This window comes from Chlorella variabilis (assembly GCF_000147415.1).
Source record: "Chlorella variabilis unplaced genomic scaffold CHLNCscaffold_4, whole genome shotgun sequence".
NCBI classification, from domain to species: Eukaryota; Viridiplantae; Chlorophyta; class Trebouxiophyceae; order Chlorellales; family Chlorellaceae; genus Chlorella; species Chlorella variabilis.
In genome coordinates, this window is record NW_005435084.1 from 50,574 (window position 1) to 62,727 (window position 12,154).

Genomic DNA, 12,154 nt, shown 5'->3' on the forward strand with positions numbered 1-12,154 from the left:
TCTCTGCAACACACTCACGCGCCACCATGCCACCACACTCACTTGCCGAGGTCATCCAGGATTGCGTTGAGCGAGTTGCTGCTGAGCGGGGTGGTGCCGCCAAACATGCCCTGCAGAGGGGCGTCACGCGGTGTGGGAACGGGGGCCACAAGCATCAGGCCAGCGGCAGACCAGCCGCAGCCGCGCAACCAACGAAATGCTTTGGGTGGCATTGAGTGATGATGACGGCAAGCGTCGTCACCCGCCGCACAGGGGCAGGCACTTGCCTTGAGGTCTGTTGGCGAGGGGGCGGCGATGTTGAGGGAGGCGAGGCGCAGAGGCCCGGTGGCCGCCGCCGCCACCGCCCCCGCCGGCGACACCGTGGGCGGCGCGGGCAGCGGCAGCGGCAGCAGCAGCGGCAGGTCGCCGGCCGAGGGCGGGGCGCCGTTGGCGCCGCCGTCTGGTGCGCCGCCGCCGCCGCCGCCGCCCAGCACCGTGGCCTTCAGCGCCGACTTGGTGCCCTGCTGCACCATGCCGCTGTCGATGCGGCTGCATGGGGCAGGGGCAAGAGGGCAGAGGGCAGTGGGCAGGATGAGGTTGGAGTGCATGGAGGGATCAACAGCGGCGGTTCTCATCCCGCTGCCAGCCAGGGTGAACAGCGGACCGACATCCTCCGGAGCCCCACCCACCCACCTGATCAGCTCCAGCAGCTGCTGGTCCCCGCCGGCGCCGCCCCCCTGCTCCCCGCCATCCGCCGCGCCGCCCGCCGCCGCTGGCTGCGCGGCGGGCAGCGGCAGCGGCGGGGCGCCGCCCGGTACCGCCGCCGGCAGCGAGGGCAGCGGGCCCAGCATGGGGTCCGATCCCAGCGTGCCAGCCATGAGCCCCGCAATCAGCGGGTCGCTCTCCGCATGGGCTAGCGACCCCGCCCCGCCGCCGCCAGCGCCGCCCCCGGCCGCCGCCGCCGCCGCAAACGCCGCCATAGCAGACGCCGGCGCCGGAGGCGCCCGCCGCGCGTCCACACTGATGTTGAAAGTGAGCGGTCCGGGGCCCGAGCCTGTGCCTGCGCCTGCCGCGGCGCCGCCGTCGGCTGCCTTGCGCTTGAAGGCGGGGCCCGCCAGCTTGGCTGCCTCAATCAGGCACGCCCGCATGCTCTCCGGCACAGAGTTCAGCATGTCGATGCTTTCCTGGGGGCGGGAGGGGAGCGGGTGCGAGGGGTGAGAGGCGGCAGGCGAGAGTCACCCAAGGAGGAGAGGGTTGGGCGCCGGGCCGGCCCACCCGGGAGAGGAGAAGGCATGGGATGGGCTGCTGTGCGGCGCAGGGTGGCAAGGCGCCAGACTGGAGGTGGTGGGCAGCATGCATGCACCGCTGCAAGGCTCTTGGCGTCGACCCCAGCCCAGGCCCGCCACCGCCCCACTGCTGCTGCCCACCTGCAGCGAGGGCCGCTTCATGCCCGCCGGCAGCCCCGGGTACTCTGAGTCTGCCGCACCGCCGCTGCCGCCGCTGCCGCCGCTGCCGTCTGTGCGCCGCCGCTTGCTGGCGTTGATGGCGGGGGCAAACTGTCCGGTGGCTGTGCGCGCCACGGCGGCAGCGCCCGCATACGCGTGGGCCGACACAGCTGCGACGGAGTGCCGCTTGGTGCCGCGCTGCACACAAGCGAGGGGCCCATCGACCGTTCATGTCAGCCTGTGGCTCACAGATGCAGAGGCTGTCAGGCCAGGGAGGCTGTGCCCTTCCTCCACACCCTGCCCCTGCGACAGCCTGCAGCAGCAAGCCGGCAAAGGAGAGCCGGCAAGGCGCAGCCGCTGCCCGGTACCGCTTACCCCCGCCTGCGGGCTGTATGGGTCGTCCTCCTCGGGCGGGTGCGCAAGCAGCCAGTCCAGGCTGTACTTCTGGCGTACAGTCCCAGAAGCATCCTTCTCCTTGGCCAGGTACCGGTTGTGCAGCTGGCCGGCTGCACGGGGCAAGGAGAGGCAGGGCAGGCACCGGAGGCAAGCCAGGCTGAAACTTGCGCTGTGTTGCCGGAGAGGCGGCGGCGGCGCCAGCAGGACCAGCGGCGAGCAATGAGCGGTGCGATGCCCCGCCCCCACCTCCCTGCCATGCCCTGTGCTCTTCAGTTGTTCACCCACCCTGGTACTTGCGCTTGAGGGTGCTGTTCCAGTGGTTTTTCACAGCGTTGTCAGTGCGGCCCACCAGCAGCTTGGAGATGCCTGCGGCGGGCGGCGGGCGCGGCGGCAGGCATGGCAGCATGGGCAGCCAGCGAGACCAGGTGATGGCGTGCTGGTGCTGGGTGCGAAGCTGAACACACTGGAGCTGAACACACTGCGACCGGTGCTCCCTCAGCGCCCGCCCACTCACGGGCCCACGCGTTGCCGTGCTTCTGGTGCGCCATGATGATGACAGCATCTTCCCACTGGCTGAATGGGTCCTTCTTCACCTCTGGGTTGAGCTGGTTGCACCACCTGCAGGCCGAGGGCAGAGAGGCAGGAGGCGGGACAGAATGCAGCACCTGGTCAGGCAAGGCCCGCCATCTTCAGTGCTAGGCCGCCTGCATGGCCAGCAGCGTGACGGAGCAGAGGCAACACTGGCGGCGGCAGGTAAGTGCGAGTACGGCGGCTCCACCCCTGCGTCGCACCTCAGGCGGCAGCTCTTGCCGGAGCGCCCCTTGATGCCGTTGGCGATGATGGACCAGTTCTTGGGGCCGTACTCTTTTATGAGCTGCCGCAGCAGGTCATCCTCCTGATGCGGGCAGGCAGGAGAGAAATGTTCAAGCGGATACAAAAGCGAGGAGCGCCTGGCTTCCGCCGTGAGTGGCACCTGCCCCGACCGACATTTCGCCCACCTCTGGCGTCCAGGCCCCCTTCTTGAAGTCGTCTTGGTATTTGCCCATGGCGCACGCGGGCCAGCTACTGACGAGGGCACCACCTGCTGCAAAGCACGCCGCTTGGGCGCCGCCGTCGCTGGCACTGGCGCCTCAAGGCGACAGCTGACGACCCACACACCCGCTTCGCGCGCAGCCCTGAGAAACAATATATGTCTGTTGCAGCGGCACCAGGCCCTGGCTCGCAGTGAAGGGCCGCGCGCTGAAAAGGCGCCCAGCTGTCGGGCTCTGCTGGCGGCTGCGGGGTGCTGGCAACGCTGACCCTCGTTGGGTTGGGATGGGAAGCTCCGACAGCGCCACAAGGGGGCGCGAGTTTCGTTTTCGGGCCGGCTGCCGGTACATTGGCTGTACCTTTGCCCTTGAACCAGAACCACCAGAGGCGGCCCGACGGTCCGCCATCGAAACAAATCATCATCACATCGATCAGCGCAGCCCAGACTGTCTCTGGGCTGACATTGACGCTCTCTCGAGATCACTGTTCCGGCTGGGCTTTTTGGGATCCCCGGGACACGGCCCTGTTATGCTTTGGATCCCCGGGAGAACCCGGATATTGGACAGGGGATCCCCGGGGCACAGCTTGGGTGCCAGCAGTTGCTGTGCTGTCAACCAAGCCCGTTTGAGGGCCAGCTGCCTTGCAGCGCCCCCAGCTGAGCGCTCCCAAGTCGCTCACAATGCTGTCTGAGCGTCCAGAAAGCCAAAACAGCTAATGGTTTTGGGTGGCATTTTGTTCCCCGGATTGGGCCTCAGAATCCCGGGCTCTTCCGGCAATCTTTTCAGAGTTTCCCGTTTGGGCTGAGTCAATCTCCGGGTGAATGTCAGGGACCCGGGGATCATCCCTGTGTTTCCGGAACACTGCTCTCGAGAGAGGGAAAGAGGGCCTCGCGGGGACCCATTGAACGGCGTCAAAAAGCTGATCGGACGTTGCTCACGGCGCGCCGACAGGCCCATGACCAGTGCCGCCCATCCCGCGGCCGCCAAGGGCCTGAATGGCGCCGAGCAGCTCCTTCATGCCGCACTGGACGCGGGGATCGAGGTCTGCTTCGCCAACCCAGGTGCGCTGCGGTCGAAAAGGCACCGTTGACACACATTGACCTTGCAGCGCCTGGTCACGCCTTGCTTTGGTCCCGCCATGCCCCGGTGTTGTGCCGCCCACCGCAGGCACTTCTGAGATGCACTTTGTGGCGGCCATCGACTCCCTGAACAGTGGCAGCAGCAGCCGAGGCGGCAGCCTGCGCCCCGTGCTGGGCCTGCACGAAACCGTGTGCTCCGGTGCTGCCGACGGGTACGGCCGCATGGCGCGCAAGCCGGCGCTCACCCTGCTGCACCTGGGGCCCGGCCTGGCCAATGCGCTAACCAACCTTCACAACGCCAAGCGGGCCGGCACGCCGCTGGTGAACCTCGTGGGTGAGATGCCAGTGGCCTGGGCTGGCAGTGAGAGGCGCAGCAGCGGTCGATTGGCCGCCAAGGTTGCGTGCCTGCCGATGCACGGCTCCTGCCATCCCACCCTCCAGCCCTGCACCTGCACCTGACTCTCACTGGCTTCTCCCCGCACCGGCAGGAGACATGGCCACCTGGCACAAGGCCGCCGATGCGCTGCTGGATTCCGACATCCCTGCGCTGGCAGCCAGCGTCGGGCGCCACACCCACACCTGCCGGCGGGGTGAGGACCTCGGGGCCGCCATGGCGGCGGCGGTGGCGGCCACTACCGAGGGTGCCAGCGCCGGCGCGGGCAGCAGCCGGGTGGCAACCCTCATTGTGCCGCATGATCTTGCCTGGGAGCGGGAGGGGACAGCGCCTGGCTATGGTGCAGGCACGTGCATTGATGGCAGCGGCAGCTCCCAGGCAGCGGCAGCGGCAAACGAGGTATCTGCCCTCCATCTCAGCGAGCAGCAGCTGCCTCCAGGGGCGCAGTGTTTTGTGCGCGAGGCCGCAGCTGCGCTGCGCGCCTGCCCCGCCGGCAAGGCTGCGCTGTACATCGGCGGCCGTGCAGCGCTGGCAGAAGGTGGGCAGGCTGCTGCTTGTGCTTCGAAGGATACTCCGCAGCCCATCCAGCAAACCGTGTCTGTGCCTCTGCCTGCCGACGTGCATACCTGCTCACCTCGCCCTGCCAGCCCTCCCGTCTGCTCCTCCCCAAGGGCTGGCCCGCTTGCTTACCCCTGCTCGCAGGCGGCGCGCTGCTGAGCTGCGGGCACATCGCGGCGGCCACTGGCGCCACGATGCTGTGCGAGGCGCTCTTTGCTCGGCTGGACCGCGGCGAGGGGCTGCCAGACGTGCAGCGCTTGCCTTACTTCCCGCAGGTCTGTCGCTTGCCCCATGTTGCCCCCCCTCGTGCCAGTACCAGGAGCTGCGATGCAGCTGGCATGCGCGTACCCTCCGCTGCCTCGCCCTGCTACTCACGCTGCCATGATCCGGCTCCTCACTTGCTCGCCGCTGCGGCTGCTGCCCCACTGCTGCTGTCCCCCCTCTCCTGCCCCAGGATGCCGCCGCCGAGCTGGGCAAGTACCAAGTGCTGCTGCTACTGGATGCTCGGCGCCCCGTGGCCAACTTTGGATACGAGGGCGGGAGCAGCCAGCTAGTGGCGCTGCCGGTGGGTGGGCTGCCGGATGTCGGCCTGCGTGCAGGTTGCTTGGGATTGCTGGAGGCTGGCAGGCCGGCAGGCGGCAAGCGCGGCGAGTCGCAGGGCAAGGCTAACTCGATAGTTTGCTGCTGCCCCTGCCTGATAAGCGTGCCGCCGCTCTGCCGCGTCTCTACCCCCACACCACTGCAGGACGAGGCGGTGTGGGAGTTTGACAGCGGGGCTGTAAACCTGCCTGCGGCGCTGCGCCTGCTGGCTGAGGAGGTCGGGGGCGGCGGCATCACACCCCAGGTCAACTGCCGGGGCGCCTTCTGCTCCGCCGCACGCCCGCCACTCCCAAAAGGCGAGCGGCCACTGGCAGCTTGCCCTCGCAGATGTACCATGCAGGCGGGCGGTAACAGGGCCTGAAGCAGTGGCGGCGGCAGCTGCAGGGCCGAATGCTTTGCCACAACCTGCCCCCTGGCTCATCCCCAAGGCCCCACATCCCTGCAGGCCCGCTGAGCGCTGCGGCGCTGTGCCAGACGGTGGCGGCCCTGCAGCCCGCCGGCGCGATCGTCGTTGACGAGTCGCTGACCAGCGGCGGGGCCTACTGGGCCGCCAGCCGCGGCTGCCCGCAGTTCAGCCACCTCACGCTGACAGGTGCGAGCAGGTGGCGTGTGTGGTGCGGTGTGGAGCTCTGACCCTCAGCGCTGCCGCTGCGGCACCCTTGTGCTGGGGCTCCAGCCACATGTGGACATGGTGTAGACAAGGCAGCCAAGGGCCCTCGTCAGCCCTTGTCAACACGACCTCTCAGCATGCGGATTGCCGACATAGTATCCCCCATGCCGCTGGTGCAGGCGGGGCGATCGGGGCAGGCATCCCGCTGGCTGTGGGCGCCGCCGTGGCCTGCCCTGACCGAGCGGTCATCAACCTGCAGGCAAGGCGGGATGGGCTGGAGGGCGGGCGGGGAGGCCATGCTGGCTGCTGGATAGATGGTCTGGCAGGCAGGCGGGCAGGCAGGGCAGCAAGCCCTGGTGCTTGAACTGTGTGTCCAGGATGGGCCTGCATTCTGTCAAGCGCTGGCGTGCCCAGCTGCCCCGCCCTCTTGCAGGCCGACGGCAGCGGCATGTACAGCCTGCAGGGGCTATGGACGCAGGTGGGTCAGTGGCAGTGGAGCACACAGCGGGCTGAGCCGGGGCTGCACCACTACCGCTGCCGCTGCTCGCTGCCGACCGGCGCTGCCCGGACTGCTGCTCCCGCTTGTGGCAGGCGCGGGAGCAGCTGCACGTGGTCACCATCATCTGCGCCAACCGCGGCTACTCCATCCTGCGGGTTGAGCTGGCCAAGCAGAGGCTGCCGGGGTGAGCAGATGGGGGCAGCAGCGGCAGGGGAGCAGCGGCAGGGCGTGAACGTGGGCAGAGTTTGGCACGGGAAGGGCAGGCTGGTGGGGAGCTGGGAGGGTCTCTTGGCGGACCCGCCCCTCTCATGCCTGCGCCTCCCGCATGCGCCTGCAGCGGCGGCAAGGCGGCTCGCTCGCTCACCGACATCGGCTCCCCGGCCCTCGACTGGGTGGCGCTGGCCCAGGCAAGGCGCTGCGCCGCCTAGCGCTGCGGCTGCATGCATGGCGAGCGTGGCATTGCCGGCGCTGTGCACTGGGCATTGCAGCAGCCTGCGCTGGGTTGCCCCAGCCCATAATCCCAGAGCACGGGCCGAGTTTCTGATGCTGATGCTGATGCTGGTGGTGGTGGTGGTGCAGGGCATGGGCGTGGCCGGCAGCCGGGCCGCAACCTGCGAGGAGCTGGCGGCGCAGCTGGCGGCGGCACTGGAGCGGGCCGGGCCCTCGCTCATTGAGGCGGTGCTGTGAATGGAAGGAAGAAAACTTTATTTCAAGCGGCGATGAACCAGGAATGCGTGGCTGCAGAGCCACGTTCATTTGTCATTTATTCCAATGTGCCTGCCACCCTTCAGCGCAGGCAATCCAGCTGTGGTTCGCTGTGTTTGCTTGCCGTGTTACATCACCGAGCACCGGAAGATGGATGGAGCGGATGGGGGCAGTGACACGCTTCTCAATCGAGGGGGTGGCACAGAAAACTGGTCGGGCAGGGCCATCCCAGCGCCCCAGGACGCCCGCCAGCAACATAAACAACACACTCAACAAGGCAGAGAGCGGCCACTGCACGCCGGCACCGCACCGCCGTGTGCCAATGCGCACGCGGCCTGGCTGCTCTGCTGGTGTAGGGCGGCTCTCCCACCGCGGACTCAGGTGCGGGCCTCAGGCAAGGCCCATGGCGTGCAGCATGATGCCGTTCTGGGCATGCATGCGGTTCTCGGCCTGGTCGAAAATGATTGAGGTGGCTGCAGAACGGGGCGCGTGCGGGGAGGCCAGGAGGCACGGCGACGGTGGTCGCAAGGCAGCAGGCTCTTGGGCTCAGGCGTCGCCACCAGCTGCCATACACCATCCACCTCCCCATAGCAGCAGGAGCAGCAGCAGCAGCAGCGGCCGGCAGCACGCCCCGTCACTTCCCCAGGCTCACCTCCCTCCACCACGCCCTCAGTACACTCAATGCCGCGCTCGGCGGGCAGGCAGTGCATGAAGCGGGCCTGAGGCCCCGCAGCCTTCATCAGGTCCTCGTTCACCTGCAGCAGTGTTGGTTGGGCGGCGTGGGGCCAGGAGGGGAGGCCGCAGGCGGCGGCGGGGTGGTGCTATGCATCTCGCTGGAGGCTGGAAAGAAAGGCCCAGCTGCACACCACCCCAGCCGCTGCCCACGCGCTCCAGCCCCAGCCGCCGCCCTCCCAGCCAGCCAGAGGCCACACACCTGGAAGCCCTGGAAGCGCTGCCGCCGGTAGTCCGCCTCGTCCTTCTGCCCCATGCTGGCCCACACGTCTGCGCGCCAGCAGCAGCAGCAGCACGGCGCCGTCACTCAGCAGGCAGCCGCTAGGGAAGGCAACGGGCCCGACGTCAGCACCAAGAGCGGCGAGCGCGGCAGCGGGGCCCCGGCTGCCAGCCTGCGCACCTGTGTACACCACATCGGCCCCCTTCACCGCCTCGAAAGGATCGTGGCTGCAGGCGGGCAGGGAGGCAGGCACGTGGAGTGAGGCTCGGCGCCAGGCAAAGGGAGGGGAGGGAGGGAGGGACGCACATGCTGACAGCCACACACAAGCAAGCCAGGCACGCCGCCACCCAACACCCACCCACCTGATGCTGATCTTGCTGATGCCTGCCGCCTCCGCCAGCGCCACAGACGCCTTGTCGGGCTCGAAGCCTGCGGGGCAGGCAGGCAGGCAGGCAGGGCAGGGCAGGGCAGATCGTTGGGGGGCAGGCAGCGCGGCACCTTGGGGAGAGCTGGGATCCACAGCCTTTGCCACATCGGTGGCCAGGGCACCGCAAACCATCCACCTCCACACCACCACCACTCCCGGCCAGCACACGCCACCCCGCCCCGCCCCAGCCCGCACCCTTGGGGCAGGCACACACAAACTCCATTTTGAGGCGGGCCGCCAGGCGCAGCCAGCTGTGCACGATGTTGTTGCCGTCGCCCACGTACACCACCTGCGGGCGGCGGGTGGGATGGGGAGGGGTGGGCCCGGGTGCAGGCAGGGAGGGCTGCTGTGCCAGCAGGGGGCAGCACTGGCAAGGCGCCTGCCGAGGCGGCGCATGGAAGGAGGCCAGCAGCAAGGCCGACGAGCAGCTTCCTGCAGGAAGGCCGGGTCCAGACAGTGCTGGTATGGAGGCGGTGCAGGCAGTACATCCAGCAGTACCGCACCTTGACATCCTCGTACCGCCCGATGTGCTCCTTCACCGTCATGATGTCGGCCATGATCTGGCGGGGGAAGAAAAGTGGGGGATGAAAGAAAGAAGAGAGGTGTGGGAGCAGAGCGAGGGGGTGAAACAAACGAGGGGAAGCCAAGCTGGCAGCAGCGGTGCGGGGGAGCGCAACAGCACCGTCTCGGCGTGCCGCACTCCATTGCCAAAGCGCCTGCTGCGCATCCCCTTTCCCGTCCCGCCCTGCCACCCCGGCCCTCTTCACCTGGCACGGGTGGTTGTAGTCTGTGAGGCCGTTGACCACGGGCGAGGAAGAAAACTCGGCCAGCTCCAGGATGTCTTCGTGGGCAAACAGGCGCGCCATGATCATGTCGTTGTAGCTGCAGGGAGGGGGGTGGGGAGCAGGGGGGGCGGGCATGTGTGCAGGTGTGAGGCTGGGAGGTGTGGAGGACAGCAGGTAGGCGAGGTGTTGGGAGGTGCGGGCAGGGAGGTGTGTTGGGAGCTGGGGACAGGGTTCGTGTTTGGGGGCCTGAACCGCAGTGCTGGGGTGCAAGGAGGGGCGGGGGAGGGAGGGAGGAGGGAGAGGAGGGAGGGTGGTGCAGGAGCGAAGGGCGACCAAACCAGGCGCCGCCGCACCGTGCCAGCACACGCGCGATGTCCTTGGTGGGCTCCCGCTTGCCCAGCTGGATGGTGTCTGGGCCCAGGTAGATGGCGTGGCCGCCCAGCTTGAAGAAGCCCTGCGCAGGGCAGGGAGGCAGGGCGGGAGGGTCGGCGTGGGGCGGGCCGGGGCGGCGGCGGGCACGCCGTCTGCTGCCACGCCCACACGCTGCTCGCCGGCCCTCGGCGGGCCCCGCCACCCCCGCCCCCGCGCCGCGTCGCCGCCGCAGCCGCTATACGTGTGGCCCGCACCCCCACACGCCGCCGCCGTGCCTCACCGTCTCGAATGACACGCGGGTGCGCATGGAGGGCTTGGTGAAGATCATGGCCAGGCTCTTGCCCGCAAACGGCTTGAAGCTCTGGTCGTCCGCTTTGAGCCGTGCCTTGACCTCCGCCGCCGTCTCCAGCATGGCCACTGCGGGTGGGGAGGGAAGTGGGGCGGCGTGTGGGGAGGGTGGACAGGGATTGGAGGGTGTGTGGAGGAGGCGGGGAAGGAGATTGGACCAGCGCCGCCGCGGCGGTGCTGCTGATGGGTTGGTGGTAGTCGCAGTGCCCTGCCCAGGCGTGCCGCGCAGCAGTACAGGCGGCAGCTGGGATTGCAGGAGCGGGTCGCGCCGCATGGCGTGGCGCTGCCAGGCCGCTTCGTGGCGGTGGCGCCGGGCAACCACCGCTGCCCACTCACGTAGCTGATCACGGTCAAAGTCATCGATGTGCTGCAGGGCGTGAAGAGAGGAGCGATCAGCTACTGGAGAAGCAGCGAGCGGTGTGGCAGGCGGCAGCCAGCGGCGGCGAGGCGTGCTCACCAGGAAGTGATGGCCCTTTGCAGGCGGCGAGACGCCGACTCCCGTGTAGCTGCCGTGATCAACCGCGACCGAGGCAGTGGCCACGCCCCGCCGCCCTAGCCCTACCGATGAGGCGGCGCGGCGTAGCTGCTGTACGCTGCTGGGCTTGACGCACCGCATGGTGGATGCGGGGCTGCAGCTCATGACCATGATCGGACAGGGGCCATGCCGGGGCTTGGGGCGGCCTCTGAGGCGTGGGTCGGCGGCAGGACGGCGCAGTACACAAACCCAATGATCGCGGTCCACTGGGGGCCCCACGGGCCTGGGGAGATTCATAGAGAGGCTTGTGATTTGGGGATGGTGCATTGGAATGGCGGGCGGAGCCCTCAAAACATTCAGACATGCCGCTGACACATGCCGCTGCCCGCCACGCCGCACATCAATGTCATGGGGCCCACCTCGCACTGCAGGCCCACATGCATGAGCCTTACACTCAAAATGCGATTACCAATTGGGATCCAGGTTGCTTCTAGGAAGAAGCCCCCAAGCGGCGAGACTGGCGGCATGCCGCGTCATGCATGGCGATGACTTCACCTGTGCACGGTTTTGCAATGGCGACTCATTTGAACAAGGTGCATTGCACCTTCAACGCCACTGCGACCATATCGAAAATTTTGCTGCTTGGAGCAGCAGGGGCCTGAGGAGGATCCACAGTGGCGGCGGCCACGGGCCTGCAGGCGGCGGCCGCAAACTCGGCCGGCACACCCGCGCCGACTGCCTGCACTCTTCCTCTCCATCTTCTCACCTCATATCTTTACCCGAATGCATGCTCTGGTCCCGAGGTTGTGAGCTGGAGGAAGGGTTCCTGATTACCTAAAGAGGGGCGTGAGGCTGTTTTTTCCCACGCATTTGTGGCGACCTGTGGCCCAGCCAGAGCGCCCAGTGCCTCCGTTGTGCCTCCCAGAAGCAGCGCGTACCGCAAGACTTGTGCTCACAGCCCTGCTGCTCGTAGCAGCGCCCTGATTGGCTGCCCTGCGGCCGACCCGGCATGATGGAGCCGGGGCCAGGCGGCCTGCCGACCTTGGCCGCCGCCGCCGGCGGTGCGCTGCTGGGTGGCGGCGTCCCGGCAGCGGCGGCAGAGGCTGTGCGCCTCTTCCCGGGCTGCTGCTACCTGGCGCTGGCAGTGTGCAGGCGGCAGCCTGGGCCTGGTTGTTCAGCTGGCGGCGAGCTGGTCCTGATCAGCCCCAACCTCTTTGGGGATGGTGCTTCGCAGCCAGCAGCGGCGGCAGCGGCGGCAGCACCCAGCGCCGGTGTTCACGACCTGCGCTGCTGCCTTGCCGGGGAGGCCATCCTGGCAGGCAGGCCGCAGAGCCACACACACCATAGGGGCCAGCCGGCCTGGAGCGATGTCGATACGGCGGCGGCGCAGTGCGAAGCCGCCTCCTTTCTCTGCCTGCCCTTCAAAGCGCCGCTTTGGGGCGACGACAGCGCCGCCAGCGGCAGCAGCAGCAGCAGCAAGGGGGGCAGCAGCCTGTCTGCAG

The 12,154-nt window shown here is 68.3% G+C and overlaps 3 protein-coding genes across 3 annotated transcripts; 1 reads left to right on the forward strand and 2 right to left on the reverse strand.

The window, feature by feature from the left end:
- Positions 1-2,097: 2,097 nt before the first annotated feature.
- CHLNCDRAFT_20303 (hypothetical protein) lies at positions 2,098-2,718 on the reverse strand (the record flags this gene model as incomplete). Its single annotated transcript, XM_005850170.1, has 3 exons — positions 2,098-2,186; positions 2,335-2,438; positions 2,612-2,718. Coding segments are annotated over 3 exons (300 nt in total), but the record flags the coding sequence as incomplete, so codon positions are not given.
- A 1,085-nt stretch (positions 2,719-3,803) lies between these two features.
- CHLNCDRAFT_56997 (hypothetical protein) lies at positions 3,804-7,439 on the forward strand (the record flags this gene model as incomplete). Its single annotated transcript, XM_005849912.1, has 12 exons — positions 3,804-3,909; positions 4,016-4,261; positions 4,416-4,859; positions 5,024-5,154; positions 5,334-5,444; positions 5,625-5,826; positions 5,925-6,071; positions 6,269-6,348; positions 6,523-6,567; positions 6,681-6,772; positions 6,926-6,995; positions 7,168-7,439. 12 exons carry the CDS (start codon positions 3,804-3,806, stop codon positions 7,273-7,275), a joined length of 1,782 nt encoding a protein of 593 aa, XP_005849974.1. The 3' UTR covers positions 7,276-7,439.
- Positions 7,412-10,823, reverse strand: CHLNCDRAFT_48133 (hypothetical protein). Its single transcript, XM_005850171.1, has 12 exons — positions 10,635-10,823; positions 10,514-10,544; positions 10,110-10,246; positions 9,811-9,911; positions 9,440-9,554; positions 9,176-9,232; positions 8,868-8,961; positions 8,608-8,674; positions 8,426-8,472; positions 8,228-8,295; positions 7,946-8,048; positions 7,412-7,766 (listed from the first exon to the last, which is right to left on the reverse strand). The coding sequence occupies exons 1-12, from the start codon at positions 10,791-10,793 to the stop codon at positions 7,684-7,686; spliced, it is 1,062 nt and encodes a 353-aa protein (XP_005850233.1). The 5' UTR covers positions 10,794-10,823; the 3' UTR covers positions 7,412-7,683.
- Between the last annotated feature and the right edge of the window lie 1,331 nt (positions 10,824-12,154).